Source organism: Asterias amurensis, chromosome 1, assembly GCF_032118995.1.
Source record: "Asterias amurensis chromosome 1, ASM3211899v1".
NCBI lineage: Eukaryota > Metazoa > Echinodermata > Asteroidea > Forcipulatida > Asteriidae > Asterias > Asterias amurensis.
In genome coordinates, this window is record NC_092648.1 from 11,087,334 (window position 1) to 11,100,207 (window position 12,874).

Sequence of the window (12,874 nt, forward strand, 5' to 3'; positions counted from 1 at the left end):
TTCTTAGAGTAGGGCACAAGTAACAACAATACAAACTTAGAGTAATTTTGGCTGGTATAACCCATTTCTGTTGCTTAGCAAGTTTTCGTGCAGCAGGCTTTATGAAATCGGGCCCAGATAGTATAAAGTTAAATACTCGGCATTAAACATTAATTGTGCTTGCAAGGCATTCCAAGTGCTCCTTTTAGGCTGATTTTGTTTTATGTACTTGAATTTTGTCAACTCATTCTAAATCTATTTCCAAACAAGATAAATACAATAACAAAAGAATTTAAAACAAATCTCACTCATTAGATTTTTTTTATAACAAAATTTGAACATTTATTGTTTCCAACAGTGTCATAACACTTATTGCAAAGGTAACAAAACAGAAAAAACAAATGTAGTCTTTAATTTTCCTAACACCATGCACTTGACAAGAACTTTCACATTGTAAAATATTTTATATTATCCAAACAGATGCACACAATTGGTGTTTAGTCCTGGTACACAATTCTACTCTTACAGAACTTTTCCCAAGGGATAACCAAGGCTGAGGTGCATGCCTCCATGAAGTATCATACACATGCTAACTTCAGAGAGATCTGGTACATTAACTACAGTAGTACACACGTTGATCTTTACAATGTTAAAGCAATACATTACATGGTGTATTATTAGGGTATCAGATATTTTAACTTGGCAATGTTTCAAAAACTCAACTGGAAGCAAAAATACTTGACCAATAAAGGAGTTATTTGGGTGTCTATAATATCAACCTAATCCAGTATGAATTATGAATGCAAGTCTTTGAAGAAGGCTTGTGAGAGGGCAAAGGCATCTACATTTTGCAAAAGGGCACTTCCACTGGAAATTTTAAAATCTTTGGATAGACTAGCAAGCAGTCAAAGTGCCTGAATCTACTCAACCATTTATTTCACATGTAACCTTTATTAAACTACACATCTTTTAAACCGTATGTACAATCACACTTTAAGATGGAAATATTTTCAACATTTAATATACATGTAGATCGTTATAAACATATGGCGTTAAAAAGAAGAAGCAGCTTAAACTAGTCAGTTATGTTGAAAGCCACATGGCACTATGATTGAAGTTGCGTTAAATATGAGCAGGTTCAAGTCTTGGTTAAAAACTCACCGATACTGATGCACATTTTAATAAATGTAATTACTCATTTGATGAACCCATTGATTGATGATAAGCATTAACACTCGCATATAAGCATTAACACTCACATTTCAGATTTGAGTTATGTTGAAAGGCTTGTGGATACCAGAGTGTAGGCATACTAGTCTAGATTTTGTTTCAGAAAGAACTGAATATGTTTCTGTCATAGTTCGTGCATGTGACTAATGATGAAGATACATAATTCTATTTCCAGTCAAGTGTTGCAAGTTGCTTACACCAAGACAAAGACAAGTCGTTGGAGTGCTTTCTGCTACATCCAGTTGCTATAAGATACCGAATGGTGAATGGGCTTTTTATTTGGATGTGGGCAAGCCCGTCAATAAACACAAGTCATCATTGCGGACAATCTGAAGAATGCTGCCCAGCCGATGTCCACAGGCAGGACCAGCCTCCTTTTTTAGTCAGAATCCGTTTGGTGGGTCATTAGGTCATTAGGTCAGGCTGTTGGTTTTGATGGAGTGTGTTGATTACAGTGATTAAGGTTCTAATGTTCTGTTCATTTCACTCCTTAATCTACTTCCTCCATACGTGATGCATCGTCGTCATCCCCTTCCAATGGTGGCATCTCTTCTGGCTGGGCCTCTTCAACTGGTGCTGCATCATCCTCATCAATACCTGGAGACAAAGAAAGACAAGTAAAATAAGACACCATGCAAAGCTCAGCTTTTTAGCTGAAGAGTTTGTGGAAAATAATTAAAAGCAACCTGTATCTTTCTTGCTTATAAACCCACCCAAGTGGATTTATTTGCCAATAATTCAGTTGCATTTCGAGTCAAATGGCGTTCGACATTGCTCAGTAAAAATTGGGTGCATCACCAATCAGCAATTAAAACAGATTTTTTAGCATCATTGCCATGTCATAGCCCCATGTCTCCCTAACAAATAAGGTCCATAGAGTTACACAAATCAAGACGTACCTAAACCAAGCTTGATCATTCTGTGGATACGGCCGGCATGTGTCTGTGGCTCCTCCAACGAGAATCCAGATGACAGCAGAGATGTTTCAAACAGCAGCATAACCAAATCCTTGACAGACTTGTCGTTCTTGTCAGCGTCGGCCTTCTGCCTGAGCGTCTCCATGATGGAGTGGTCGGGGTTGATTTCCAGGTGCTTCTTGGCAGCCATGTAGCCCATGGTGCTGGTGTCGCGGAGAGCCTGCGCCTTCATGATACGCTCCATGTTTGCCGTCCAGCCGTACTGGCTTGTCACGATGCAGCAGGGGGACACTACCAGTCTGTTTGACACAACAACCTGAAGAAGAAAAAAGGCATTCATTTAGTATTTTCTTCCATTTCTTCAAGCTTTAAATATGTACAACACAAATAAAAAAGACGATCAAAACCAAACAGTACACCAAAATGGTACCGAAGCAGTTATTCTTGTATTTAAGCATAGTTTTGGTGCTTACTAAATTTTATGCTTTCGCAGCTCTATGAAGTTGGGCAATCTTAAAGTGAAATCCTCTATTATTCAACTTCGCATGTCCCAATATTCTTTAGTCAAATCACTCTGGGCAAAAGATTTCCCCAAAACTCCCTATGCAAGTTACAGGCTTAACCCAATTTCTTATTTAGATTCAAGCTGATCAAGAAAATCTATAAGTAAAGATTTTGAGACATACCTTTTCAACCTTCTTGTCCAGGATGTCCTTCATGACCTTGCACAGATTCTCAAACTTGGCCTTCAACTCCTCGTTCTTCTTCTTCTCGTCGTCGTCCTCGGGCAGCTCCAGACCCTCCTTGGTGATGGAGACAAGAGTCTTGCCTTCAAACTCCTTCAGCTGTTGCACGCAGTACTCATCGATGGGCTCTGTCATGTACAAGACCTCAAACCCTCGCTTCTTGACACCCTCAACAAATGACGAGTTGGCAACCTGGTCCCTGGATTCACCTGAAGCAAATTTTAAGTTAATTACTTAATCACTCTTCTTAAGCACACTGATTTTAAATCCGACTGAAAGCTTGTGGAAACTTATCAAAAGCAACCTATATTTCAGCTCACAAAAACCAGGAAATATTCAGGTTTTATTCGCTAATATTCCAGTTGCATAATAAAGTCAATGTGGTTTCGACATTGCTCAGTAAAATTGGGTGCATCACTTATCAGCAATTAAAACAGATTTTTTTGCATCATTGCCATGTCGTAGCCCCACATTTACACTTTGACTTTATTTCTTGACAAAAATAATTTGTTTCCTGAATCACAAATAATACTTTTACTTCCCAGCCGTAATGATCATTAAAAACTTTTGGTTTATAAAGACTTTACCTGTGATGTAGTAGATTTGAGTCTGGTTCTCCTTCATGCGCGAGACGTATTCCTTGAGTGAACACATCTCATCGCCAGAGTGGGAAGTGTGGTAGCGCAGCAAATTGGCCAACTTGGTTCGGTTCTGCGAGTCTTCATGGATACCGAGCTAAAGAGGGAAAGGAAAAGAAAACAAATGGTTTGAATTCTAATTCATCTAAAACAACATTTCATTAGTGACTTTTCCCAAGAGAACCCGGCTACACACTGCTAGCAGAACTCTAAGGCAGCCTCCTACAACAACCAATATATGAACAAAGAGCACAGCCAGAGATTGAAAGTGCTTGATTTTTCCAGAGGGACGAACACCAGAGTAAAACCTGTGTTGTAAAGGAGAGAACCAACACATCTCTCTACTCATATCTGGTTTTCAATGGGAATCGAACCAGAGCCACATCGGTGAGAGGCGAGTGATATTATGTACTACGCCACCCCAACAAGCCATCCCTTAATTGATTGCCTTCTTCTTTCATACCTTGAGGTTCTTGCTGAACTGCTCGTATAGCTTCTTGTAGTCGTCCTTGTCTTCGGCGATCTCGATGAAGAGCTCCATGCACTTCTTGACGATGTTCTTGCGGATGACCTTGAGGATCTTGCTCTGTTGAAGCATCTCACGAGAGATGTTGAGGGGAAGATCTTCAGAGTCGACTACACCCTTGACGAAGTCTACAAAGGTAAAGAGTTAAGACAAAAATAAAATAATAATCATGCAAATCCCAGACAGTTTTTTTATATTTTATTATTTCGAAATGGCTTTCTCAAGGGCGAGATTCATTGCTAACAAAAAGTCTGACACTAGGACTACCACTTTTAAAAAGGTCATGACTGCATAAAGAATTATTTATACAAAGAAAAAATAAAGTAACAGCTGAATTTCCTTAACAAGCTTATTTTCATACTGATTTTTGATCAAAAGCTGGAAATTCTTCATGAGCAAACAAATCAGGAGGCAACTGAAAATTCACACTTCCGACGCGAAGACAAACAATGATGTGAAGACAAACACTTACTAAGGTACTCTGGAATGATGTCTTCACAGCTGTCCATGATGAAGACCCTTCGGACGTACAACTTGATGTTGTTCTTCTTCTTCTTGTTCTCGAACAGGTCGAAGGGTGCCCTCTTCGGTACAAAGAGAAGAGCGCGGAACTCAAGCTGCCCCTCAACTGAGAAGTGCTGCAAAATATGGACAAAGAAATTTATCAATATTAAATGTGGCCTTAGTGTTGTTTTGCTTGTTTGTTGGGGAGATGGTTTGTTAGGGAGGGGGGGTTGTACATTCTGTAGCTTCGTGAAAAGAAGCACAGTCCATGGACATTAAGAAAGAGGTCCTCCTGTGCTATACCCCTTCACATTGCTCCTTACTGCTCGGCAGGCATCCAGAAGGCTACTAACCACAGACAGCAAGAGTTACTCTTCTTCCATGTGCACTACCAGAAGCCATCAGGGTTATTTGACACCAGAACCAACCAGCCCCAGAGGGCGGTTGGTAACGATGCAAGCAACTATGGCCTAGCGCATGTTGTGCTGGAAGGTTTGATTGAGGTTACGCCGAACAGAATCATAGGTCTTAATTGGCATCAGCGAGGGCGCCGTTTTTTGCTGGTGACATCACACTAAGTATTGGGCATGTTCAAATGATTTGAAGATTTTGTTTCCTTCATTTGAGAGCTCAATGTTGCAAAAAAATGTGCAAGACTTTCCTCAGTCTTGAATGAAAGTATTTTACCTTGACAGCGAGATGTTCCTCCCAGTCATTGGTCAAACTCTTGTAGAACTCTCCGTACTCCTCTTGGCTGATGTCATCAGGGTTTCTTGTCCACAGGGGCTTCGTCTTGTTCAAGATCTCATCCTCAATGTACTTCTCCTGAAAGTTGAAAAACAAAATACTAGAATATGAGATTTCAGGAGCACTACAAATTTACAAAAATAAAGTTTCTTGTGTGGCATGGGTTGGCAATCTAACTTGAGTAAATGAGAAATATGAATGTACAAGATAAATCTTGTTGTATTTAACAAAGATATCACCATCGACCAACACCAAAACTGGAGTTCTTGCAAATGCGAAGCGAATATGACGTCACAAATTCACAACCATAACAAAAGTTGTGACATTAAACTCACTTCCCATTCAGATACACAGAAAGTATGAACCGGGCTTTACATTGGTTCCAAAGACTGATACAAAATACCCAACCTAATAGGCTAGCATAGGGTGCATCTTCTAGAATGTCTTGGGTACTGTGAACTTTGTGGCAAGGGTCAGTTGGGCAGGAAAGTGTATACCAATAATAATGATGGTAAAAATCATTGGTAGAAAAAAACTGCAATACCCTGTTTGAGAAGCCAAGTCCTTCAAACCATAACCAAATGTACAAAAAACTTTAGTTGTCATCAGCACGCTTACCTTGATGGTCTTCTTCTTCTTCTCCGCCTCTTTTTCTTTGTCTTCATCTTCATCAAGATCTTCAATCTTTGGCTTGTCCTTGTCCTCGTCCTCTTTCTTCTCTTCTTCTTCCTCCACTTTCTTCTCCTCTTCCTCCTCCTCATCGTCACTCACTTCCTTGTCTCTTTCCTTGTTGACCTACAGAGTCAATAAGAGATACATTATAAAATTAATTTCTTGAATTCACCCTTTCACAATCACCCTCCATTGATTGCAGGTCAAATTTTGCTGCGTAATTGAACAAATATTTCTCCGTATGGTGATTGATTTACTTCTGTCCCGGCAAATTCTAGGCTAAAGGAGATTTTGACAAAATCCTAAATCAAGAACATTCCTCAGAAATCACAAGCCTGTTGTCAGGCCTTGAAGTACACAAAGGCCACAGCCTTTGTTGCCCTGATCTTGGCCTTGGTGTCCCTTGAAAATGTTCCCCTTAGACTTAAAGATTTTGCAATGGAAGTGCCCTTTGTAAAATGAAAAGGGCCTTGCCCTTTCAAAGATGAACCTCCAGGCTTCTTAGTGTGTTTACCTAACATTTGGCCTGCAGACCATTGTTAAAAAGAGAACACATAACTTACCTGAAGGGAGATGGGATAGCCAATGAACTGACTGTGCTTCTTGACAATCTCACGGATTCTCTTTTCCTCAGTGTATTCCACCTGGTCCTCCTTCATGAACAAAGTGATTCTTGTACCACGCTTGAGCTCATCATCTTTGAAGGTAGATACAAATTAAATATCATTAGTAATCATTAGCATTGAACAACAAATGAGAGAATAAAGGTTGTCTGCTTGCCTTTCCGAACATGCACAAATTATTTTCACTGAATCATCATGTTTGAGCCAGGTGGTGGAAAAACATACCCTACTTAAGTTACATATCCATAATTATGTCAATGCTGGGTTTTGTTTCTTCTTTTTAATTGAGTGGCCATCAACATTAATTAGAGCGAAGTCAGCTGATATTTCAACAAGGGAGAACAAAACAAGATGTCATCCAAAAAACTCAAAGTAGGTTTGAAAAACGAACAAACTTAATAATCACTAAAAGAATAATACGAAACATAAACCAGATGAATGAAAAACTCACTTGGAGCAGCTCTGACAGTGAAAGATCCACCAGCTGAAGACTCCCAGATGTAACCATCGTCGTCTGTGTGTTTTGAATACACTGAAACCCTGTCGGCCACAAGGTAGGCAGAGTAGAAGCCCACACCAAACTGACCAATCATGGAAATATCAGCTCCAGCCTATTTGGATAAAGAATTGAAAATACTCAAATACTTAAAAAAGATCTTTGGCAACTATGCTCTAAGAAGCTTTTAGCCTCATACAACCTTCAAGACTTCAAAATTTTTGAAATGAAATGAAGTGCCCTTTGCAAACTGAAAGATAAATTCCAGGCATTTGTAAACATGACAAAAATCTACAATTGTTCATCGCCAATTAATTTTAAAGTTTTTTCAGTATAAATTTTACCAACACTACTTCCTTCATATCCTTCTGATGCAAATAAAGTGGGTCCAATTTCATAGCTCTACTTACCACGGTATTCTGAGCTTACAGCGCCCTTCAAAGAATGCAATTCTATGGGTAGCTAGCACGGAATTCGACTGCAAGCCAAGCCCTGCAATAGGACCCAGTTCTGTGGTACAACAGTGGTAGTACGGTGACCATGAAAGAATCGTGTTACATTTATACAAATGGCAAACCACAAAGGAATCTTACCTCAAGGGCCTGCATGAATGCCTTGGTGCCACTCCTAGCGATGGTTCCAAGATTGTTGACCAAGTCGGCTTTGGTCATTCCAATACCAGTGTCGATGAGGCTGATGGTCTTCTCCTCAGGGTTGGGGATGATTTTGATGTTGAAATCTTTACCACCGACCTCTACCCTGCCTGGATCAGTAAGGCTCTCATATCGGATCTTATCAAGGGCCTAGTGGAGAATAAAAAGATGATTTAATAAGTCATTCAAGCAGGGACTGCTTTTTAAATTTAGCATGTGTCAAAACTAACAAGGTAAAGCTCAAAGTACAGTAACTCCATCTACTTACATCAGATGCGTTTGAGATAAGTTCTCTAAGGAAGATCTCCTTATTTGAGTAGAAAGTGTTGATGATGAGACTCATAAGCTGGGCAATCTCAGCCTGGAAGGCAAAGGTCTCAACCTCTCCTTCCTCCATGGGTTGCTGGTTCTCGTCAGCCATCTAGAGTAGAACAGAAAAGTTTTGATTTAAAAAAGGATTTAAGTGAAGCTCAAATCAGACATAAGCTACAAATTGTTCATTTACCCACAACTTGAAATTGCAGGATCATTTGTGCGCATTGCATAACAAAGCCTACCCCTAAAAAAAACCACATTGTTTATGCACAATAATGGATTTATGGCCCGACATAACCCTCAATGTGAGGGGAGGACTTGAATAAGTTGAATACTAACATGAAGTGTGAACACTACAGCCAGTGAGTGATAACTTCGGGTTTAAACCCATGATAATATATTGCCAGTGATTTTTGTACATGTTACCTGGTAACTTGGAAAGATTGCTAGTGATTTCCTTTACAATTTCTTTTTCTAGTTTGTAAGTACCCCCCACCCCCCCAGTCTTTGTTTGAGTCAATAGTCAGATTCAAAAGGATCGAAAAGGGCTACGCAAATGATGTTACACCAGCTCATTTATTTGAAAAGAAGTTTTGTTTCATATGATATTGAGCCACAAATCGAAAGTTCCCTCCTCTGCAAATTTTATAATCAAGCTCTTTAAAAGTAAATATAATTAGAAATTAAGCAACTAAAAAATAAAATGCAAGCTTAGTAACAAAAAACAATAAGATAGGCTAGGGCCTAGGCCTATTATTAACATAAAATTTAATGTATTTAATGGCATAATGCACTAGACCCAGTAACTGGGGCACAGTACTCCTTTTTCGAAATTTAGTACGACAGAGAATGTCAAAATTTCGCAAAAAAGGAGTAGGTATACAGCTCCCCAGTTACTGGGTCTAGTTAATGCACAAGGTTAATCGCGAATAGCAACATATCAAGAGAGGGCGCTGTTGAACCCACATAAAGGTATAGGCGTTGCGTGCGCGAGTCGTAGAAACTGCATAGAAACCGCCCCATATTTCTTCCCACAACGCATTGCGGTTCTAAATCGCGATAAACCTTATATGGATTTGTGTTAGGCCTATTATTATGTCATGGTCATAATTTTTTTATGTGTGATGAGGTGATAATGTATTTATAAAAGATCGCTTAAAAAAAATTAGGAAAGACTTCTGTTTCCTGCTAGTGTTATGGCCTACCACTTTTTTAACTTTACAAACAAAAGGATTATCTCCTCACCACCATTGGATTGAGTTCGACTTTATCATAAATGAATAAAAGTGAGGTGGCAGAGTACGGCATTTTCCCAAAATTTATTTTATCATGCGATACAGATATTCTGGCAGGTTAGTTTGTAAAAAAAAAACATGGAGGAAGGAAAACAGAAATTAACTATTAAGAAAAACCACGAGCGTGAACATGACAAAGGGAATTAGGAATCGAAGTGAGAATTTTTTGGTCATGTTGGAATGGTAGGCCTACAAAAAAAGAAAATGCCAAAATATGACAAAAGAAAAATCATGACATCATAAAAAACATAGTAAACAGAAAAGTGTAAAACATCAACTAACTTACCGTTTGATACTGAGTTTAATTTGTTACAAAATAAGGAGTTTGAATTTCAAGGAAATAATATTATCCTGCTCAGGGTATTTCCTTCGGAGCTTTCGCCGATCTCTGTTCTGTAGAATGTTCTTGTTCAAGCAAACGCACGTGTACTTTTATAGGCGCACATGTAGTTCAACAAATTGCCCTTTAAATGTAATATCCATCCGCCGCTTTATTTTTAAAAAGAGAATAAAGGTACACAAATCAACGCAATTCAACTTGCTCTTAACATTAAAATATATAAAGGGTAGTTTCTTATAAAAAATTATGATTAAAAATTGATTAGAATCCTTAATATTATTAGCTAAGTACGGATTATTTTATTTCAGGAAGATGTAGGGACAAAATGTAATGAGGCTTCTAGAAAATTCTTTACCGGATGTTCACTTGGCGTTTTTACGTTACATTACATAGGGGTGAGTTTCTGGAAATTACTAGACGTCGACAAAACAAATTGTACAAACTACAATTCAAAACTCTTTCAAAAGTACTTTTAAAAGGTGAAAAAACATGCTAATTTTCAACTGGCAGATATTTTGCAATGGAAGCTAAGATAAATCATAGAGCAGTGAATAAACTCAAAATGTAATACAAAGAAATATAAATCGTCACCCGTGTGCAAGAATGGGTTTGTCCATGACTCATTGAAAAAATCCCCGCGCTGTGTAACTAGATGCAACCAGCAACCATTCACCGGCCGTGTACCCAGTTGTACCCCTGTACCCGTACCCAAAGATGGTAGTCTGCACCATTGTCTGATCATAAAGAAAGGACAGAGAGTGCGACCCCTGGCTAGCCAAAGACAGTACAATAGCGAACATAACGGCCCTATGCAATTATTTGGGTTATAAAATTAAACCTTTTTTTTATCACTTTGGAGATTGATTTGGGGCCTTTGGAATTTTGAATTATTTAGTTCATACAACATTCCTGGCCTGACGTTTCGGAAGAAATGTGAGTAGCTAGCTGTAGTCCGCAGTAGCACACAGAGTCTTCTCGAAGGCTACAAATACACAACCATTACATCATCATATAAAATTCTATATTTATTATTATAAAATAATAAAACTGCAAAAATAAAAGAATAAATTGCAACTTCATGTGGGGAAAAAATGTAATTATTTCACTATGTGGATGTTCACACAACAATAAAATTATCTGCCCCTAAAATGCACTGAATAATACAGACCCGCAAAAAAAACTCTTTTATGTAAAATTACACATTATTTGAGAGACAGGTCATAACTAGTTGGGAATTGTTGAAATAGCGTCCAGTATTAGTGTATCTTTGGTTATTGATTCTCAACGAAAATAAATATTCGGAGCATTTATTGTAACATTTCCTTTTTTAGAATGGGTTAATCATGGAGAAGGAGGTGCCGCACCCATACATCGTGCATGTACATGTTTTTCCTCTGTAATTTATCTGCTGTTGGCTGGTCCCTCTTCTCAAGATGAATGACGCCCTCTTGCGTTTCCGCTCGTCATCCACACCAAGGAGGGGGCGGTCACCGTTATTATTAGTTGGACACTAAGTTCTTTGATATTTTTTTTTTGTTACGCAATAAAATAAATTACACAACATTAGTTTTTATTTAAAATTAATGTTTGGCTCAATGACATACCTCAATCATGGAGTTTCCTTCCTCCATGTTTCGTTCAATCTATATAGTAAAATAATATTCAGTTATAAATAATGCTGTGTGCTATGGTGCCTGAGTTCTTTGGCATTATTGACGCAACAAAATAAAATTAATAATGACAGAAGTTTTTTTCAGATTGTCTCATTTGGCTAAGTGATGGTACGCTGCACACTGTCCCATGATTGGTGGAATAGCCTACATTGTGATAATTTCTTTAAATTAATATCTCTTGACAAAAAAATAAAATTATTTAGTTGTCTAAATCATTTTTACCTTGCACATATAGGACTCCCTACCATTAAAACGTCATGCAAAACTTAACACAACAGCATACTAGCCATTTCACTTTTCAGTTTTTATAACCACACTCATTCGTGTCATTGCGGTTGGTGGACTACACGTCACGTGTCATAATGACGGACACTATAAGGATTTAGGTGTACAGCATAAAATAATCATCATTATATACATATTTTTTTATAGAATAAATCCTGACTCGTTGAAATCTGGACTGTTCCATTTGTTGTCACCATGGCTTTCGCCTTGTCGTCACACAGAGCAGATTCCACCTTGTGTGGTTACTTCTGCTACTGGAAGAGGAACGCCGAACCATAATAACTTTTTAGAGTATAACAAAAATTGGCATATACATTTTGTTTAAAAGACCCATCGGTTCCCAGTAGAGCAGAAAAGGACTTATCACATAAGACAGTTAGGATTTAACTTTTATGTAGGCCTACAGTCCTTTGTGTTATGGTTTGAGCTGACGTACGAGTAAAAAAAATACGTAATGTATGTAATCAATCGCCTACAGAAGACGTTCCTTTAATTGAAAAATGAACAAGAACACTATAAACCATGTGAGAACGTATACGACCAGGAAAAGGTCAATTACCAGGGTCAGTGCCAAATAAAGCCTGTGTATATACCTGGTAGGTGACGGATAAGCACAGAAAAATATTGCTTAGCAGAAACTGGTTTTATCAGCGAAAAGTCTATAAATGTTTTCTCATGTGACTGGTGCCCCTTGCTTAGCATAGTAATTTGCTAAGCAGTATTTTCTGCGAGCAGCTTTATAAAATTGGCCCTGGGCCCACTTTCCTCAAAGAGCTGAAAGTATGAAAGCAACATTATGCTCAACGGAATCTTTATGCTTAGCAAAACAATAATATGTTAGCAATTTTCTATGAAATCGGGCCCATGTGCACACATCGAACGTGGGGTAACAAAATGGTTCACTTTCTTTCTTGGGGGGGGGGGGCACTTTTTGCCACTGTTTTTCTCTATACACTCATTTTCTGTATAGTAGATCCAGGCGCGAGTCCCAAAACCGTCACAATGACACTTTTTAAGTTAGTGTGCATCGGTTCTCCTGGACTGCGATACAGACCAGTGATTAAATCGAATTTTGCGCTCCCGTTCTCTATCCGGCCGGTTGAACCATGGAGGAATAGGAATTTCCCGAATTTTCTGGAATTGTCCGCACACAGTTTGCTTTGAAACAGTTGATGCAATCTGCGACCATGACGCAACAGAAATAGCTTGGTTTTCTTGCTCAATCACAAAACCGG

At 38.5% G+C, this 12,874-nt stretch overlaps 1 protein-coding gene across 1 annotated transcript; it reads right to left on the bottom strand.

The window, feature by feature from the left end:
- Positions 1 to 295: 295 nt before the first annotated feature.
- LOC139945476 (heat shock protein HSP 90-beta-like) lies at positions 296 to 9,779 on the bottom strand. The gene is made up of 13 exons (XM_071942834.1): positions 9,628 to 9,779; positions 8,000 to 8,152; positions 7,672 to 7,881; positions 7,034 to 7,193; positions 6,523 to 6,656; positions 5,906 to 6,082; positions 5,228 to 5,365; positions 4,509 to 4,674; positions 3,974 to 4,164; positions 3,460 to 3,607; positions 2,813 to 3,081; positions 2,109 to 2,442; positions 296 to 1,806 (listed from the first exon to the last, which is right to left on the bottom strand). Exons 2-13 carry the CDS (start codon positions 8,150 to 8,152, stop codon positions 1,700 to 1,702), a joined length of 2,187 nt encoding a protein of 728 aa, XP_071798935.1. The 5' UTR covers positions 9,628 to 9,779; the 3' UTR covers positions 296 to 1,699.
- Between the last annotated feature and the right edge of the window lie 3,095 nt (positions 9,780 to 12,874).